The sequence below is a fragment of the Dipodomys spectabilis genome, unplaced genomic scaffold (genome assembly GCF_019054845.1).
Source record: "Dipodomys spectabilis isolate Male_0828 unplaced genomic scaffold, ASM1905484v1 ptg000440l, whole genome shotgun sequence".
Taxonomy (NCBI): domain Eukaryota; kingdom Metazoa; phylum Chordata; class Mammalia; order Rodentia; family Heteromyidae; genus Dipodomys; species Dipodomys spectabilis.
This window is the reverse complement of record NW_024871117.1, coordinates 1,235,443-1,238,462: the sequence shown is the minus strand read 5'-3', so window position 1 is coordinate 1,238,462 and position 3,020 is coordinate 1,235,443. Positions and strand designations below refer to the sequence as shown.

Genomic DNA, 3,020 nt, shown 5'->3' with positions numbered 1-3,020 from the left:
CCAATAACACATTTCAAATTAATTAATGAATATAATATAAAAATAAACATGAGCATGAGAGGAAAAAGTAAATAAGAAATTCTCAAGAGCAAACATATAAAGAACTGAGATGTTCACTTATCAACACATCCTTGAAAATAATAAAAAAAATAGTTCGTACACACATTTATATAAACTCCTTGTCATCTTTTTGTTATGTGGAATTAGACCTTTTAACTACCTTTCTTGTAATAATATGATTTTCTAAAATAAATATAATGATAGTTTTATGGCCATTAATTTTGTATATATTAGAGGTAAAGTTATAATGAGAAAAAGTGAACTAAAGATAAAACTAGAAGGAATAAAGTTGTAGTATTTAAGATTAAATATATTTCATACTTTTATTTTTATTTTTAACAATTTTATGGTAAAGGTGAGGTACAGAGGGGTTACTGTTACATAAGTAAGGTGATGAGTACATTTCTTTTTTTTTTTGGAAACATTTGATTTTTATTTATTAAAAACATCAAACCAAAGAAGCAAGATTAAATGAGGTAATGTAATTTGCCCAACCTGGCAAAACCACAGGGGTAGGGGCAGGACTGGTACCAGGATCCATACCTGCCTCCCTTCTAATAATCTCTACTTTTGTTAGAAATGGAAAGCTAGAGTGTCACTCCTTAGGGAGGCCAAGCCATTGGAGAGGCTGGTTTCTTTTTTGCTAGTTCTGGGGCTTGAACTCAGGGCATGGGCACTGTCCCTGAGCCTCTTTGTGCTCCAGGCTAGCACTCCACCACTTGAGCCAGAGTGCCACTTCCAGCTTTTTCTGAGTAGTTTATTAGAGGTAAGAGTCTCATGGACTTTCCTGTCTGGGGCTGGCTTTGAATAGTAATCCTCAGATCTCAGCCTCCAGAGTAATTAGGATTACAGATGTGAGCTACTGGCGCCCAGTAAGCGAGACTGGTTTTTATTTGCCTTTGTTCAAGGAAATTCTGTGCATCCTGCTTCTGGTCTATCTCCACCTATACTCTTTTCAAAGCCCTTCTCCATCTCTACACTTAATCATACATGCCTCAGTCAAACTCTAGGGTTTTATTACAAATGGATTTGATTGCTAGAGAGGATGCTCTCCAGTCTTTCTTCTGTGCCTTTTTCCCTCCTAACATCCCTCCAGGGAAGGTCAGCAGACCACTGTGGAAGAGGAATCTGAGAAAAATGAAAGAGGTTCATGCTTTCTCCAAAGCCCTTTGATGCAACTACCAAATCCTTCTGGCTCCAGCTGAGAATATCTAGGTAGAGGGGTTTAGCTCTCCCCGTCAAGGTCCTCCATGTCTACATCCTGGGGGGCTTTTATCTTCTTTGGTCGTTTGCAATGTGCTTCACTAGTCCTGGTTGGCTTTGAAGGGGCTTCCACTTTCATAGCTGCTTTTTCTTTCTGTGCAAGCCGGATCTGCTGTAGGAGTTTTCGGCGCTTCTTCCCAGACAGAGTAATGTTGGCCCTGGACGCTCTCTCCTTGAGGTGATGCCTCGTGATCAGCCCTTCGTCTATCACCGCCCCAAGCACCTTGCGCTTCAGTCTTCGCTCCCGGTTCAAAACTGGCCGGCGCTTGAACAGCTTCTTCTTCAACTCCGTTCGGGGCCGGTTGATCTTTCCTCCTGGAGCATCCATAATTGCAGCGTGGTTCACTCGGGACCGCACTTCCCTACATTTCTTTATAGACAGTGTTGCCTCCTCCCTCATTCTCTTCCAAACCCCACCCCCTGACTCCCTCCCAAGTTGTAAAGTTCTTTACCAACATAGTGTGTAGGGAGTATCACTGTTGGATTGGCTCATCCTTTGTCCCAACTTTTTTTGTGATTCCCCTTTTCTTCCCCAAATCAGATAAACTTATATACAAGACAAAAAGTACAGAAATCAAAAGCAGGGAATAAACCTAAGCGGAAAAACAATGAAAAAGGAAATAACTATAAAGAGTACACTGAAAAGAAAACAAAACTCTTGTTTCCATTTCTTGGAGTTAATTTTGATAAGTATGATTTTATATAGCTATTGAGCCATTGTGATTTTCTGCTAAGAATATTCCAGACTCATTCTAGTTATTACAAATAAAGGAAACCATGGAACTCTGGCTTACTTCACTTAATATGATTTTTTTCTCCATTTTCTTACAATTGGGGCACAATGCCATTGTTTCTGATGAAAGCATAGAATTTCATTGTTTATACATGTTCTTCATACATTCATCTACAGAGGAGCATCTGGGTTGATTCCATATCTGAGCTATGGCAAGTAAGTCTGCAATGAATAGGTGATGCATTATGAATAAAATTTAAAACATTGGTTGGGCAATGAACAAACAAATAGAGTGTTTCTGGTCCTAGCTGTACACCTTATCCACTGAGAAAGTAAAAGAACCAAAAGATTCAAACATAACTTTAATGGTACTGAATGAAGACGACCTAGTTAATTTGTCCACAGTTTTATTCTGACATAACAAAGTTGAGAGCAAGAACGCAGGGAGTAGGAATTGAGAGAACAATGGGGAGTAAGATCTAAGACAATTTAGACAAGTGTGAAACGCCACAGCCAGGAAGTCATTTGAACTACTAATACATGCTTTAAATTATATTAAGTGAAGTAAGCCAGGCCCAAAGAAACATAGGTCCCATGGTTTCCCTTATTTGCAATATCTAGTATAGGTATGAGTCAAGCGGAAAAGGTCAGATAATGTGATGTTAGGAAAACAAACCTTTAAATATGTATTTTAATGTTTTTGTTTCTTTCATGCATGTGTTTCTAACGCATTTATAAGATTATTTCTTTGTTGCTTTGTATGTCCCTCCCCCACAGTGTAACCCCTGCTTTCACTATATTTGATGTCAGTATAACTTGTGGAGGAGATGGGGACAAACAAGTCTTTAAGGATTCAGGTGGACCTGTTGAAACAATGAGAAGTACAAAATGTCATGTCAAAAATGAGCTTAACAATGTCGGTGTGGGGGGGGAGGGGGGGGAAGGTTTGGGTGGGGGGGAGGGG

At 39.3% G+C, this 3,020-nt stretch overlaps 1 protein-coding gene across 1 annotated transcript; it reads right to left on the bottom strand.

Annotated features, from left to right (window-relative positions):
- Positions 1-966: 966 nt before the first annotated feature.
- On the bottom strand, positions 967-1,680 carry CUNH11orf98 (chromosome unknown C11orf98 homolog). Its single transcript, XM_042668509.1, has one exon. It carries the CDS (start codon positions 1,649-1,651, stop codon positions 1,286-1,288), a length of 366 nt encoding a protein of 121 aa, XP_042524443.1. The 5' UTR covers positions 1,652-1,680; the 3' UTR covers positions 967-1,285.
- Between the last annotated feature and the right edge of the window lie 1,340 nt (positions 1,681-3,020).

Excerpts from the sequence above, each read along its gene's own strand:
- CUNH11orf98 (XM_042668509.1), bottom strand. The coding sequence starts at position 1,651 with ATGGATGCTCCAGGAGGAAAGATCAACCGGCCCCGAACGGAGTTGAAG.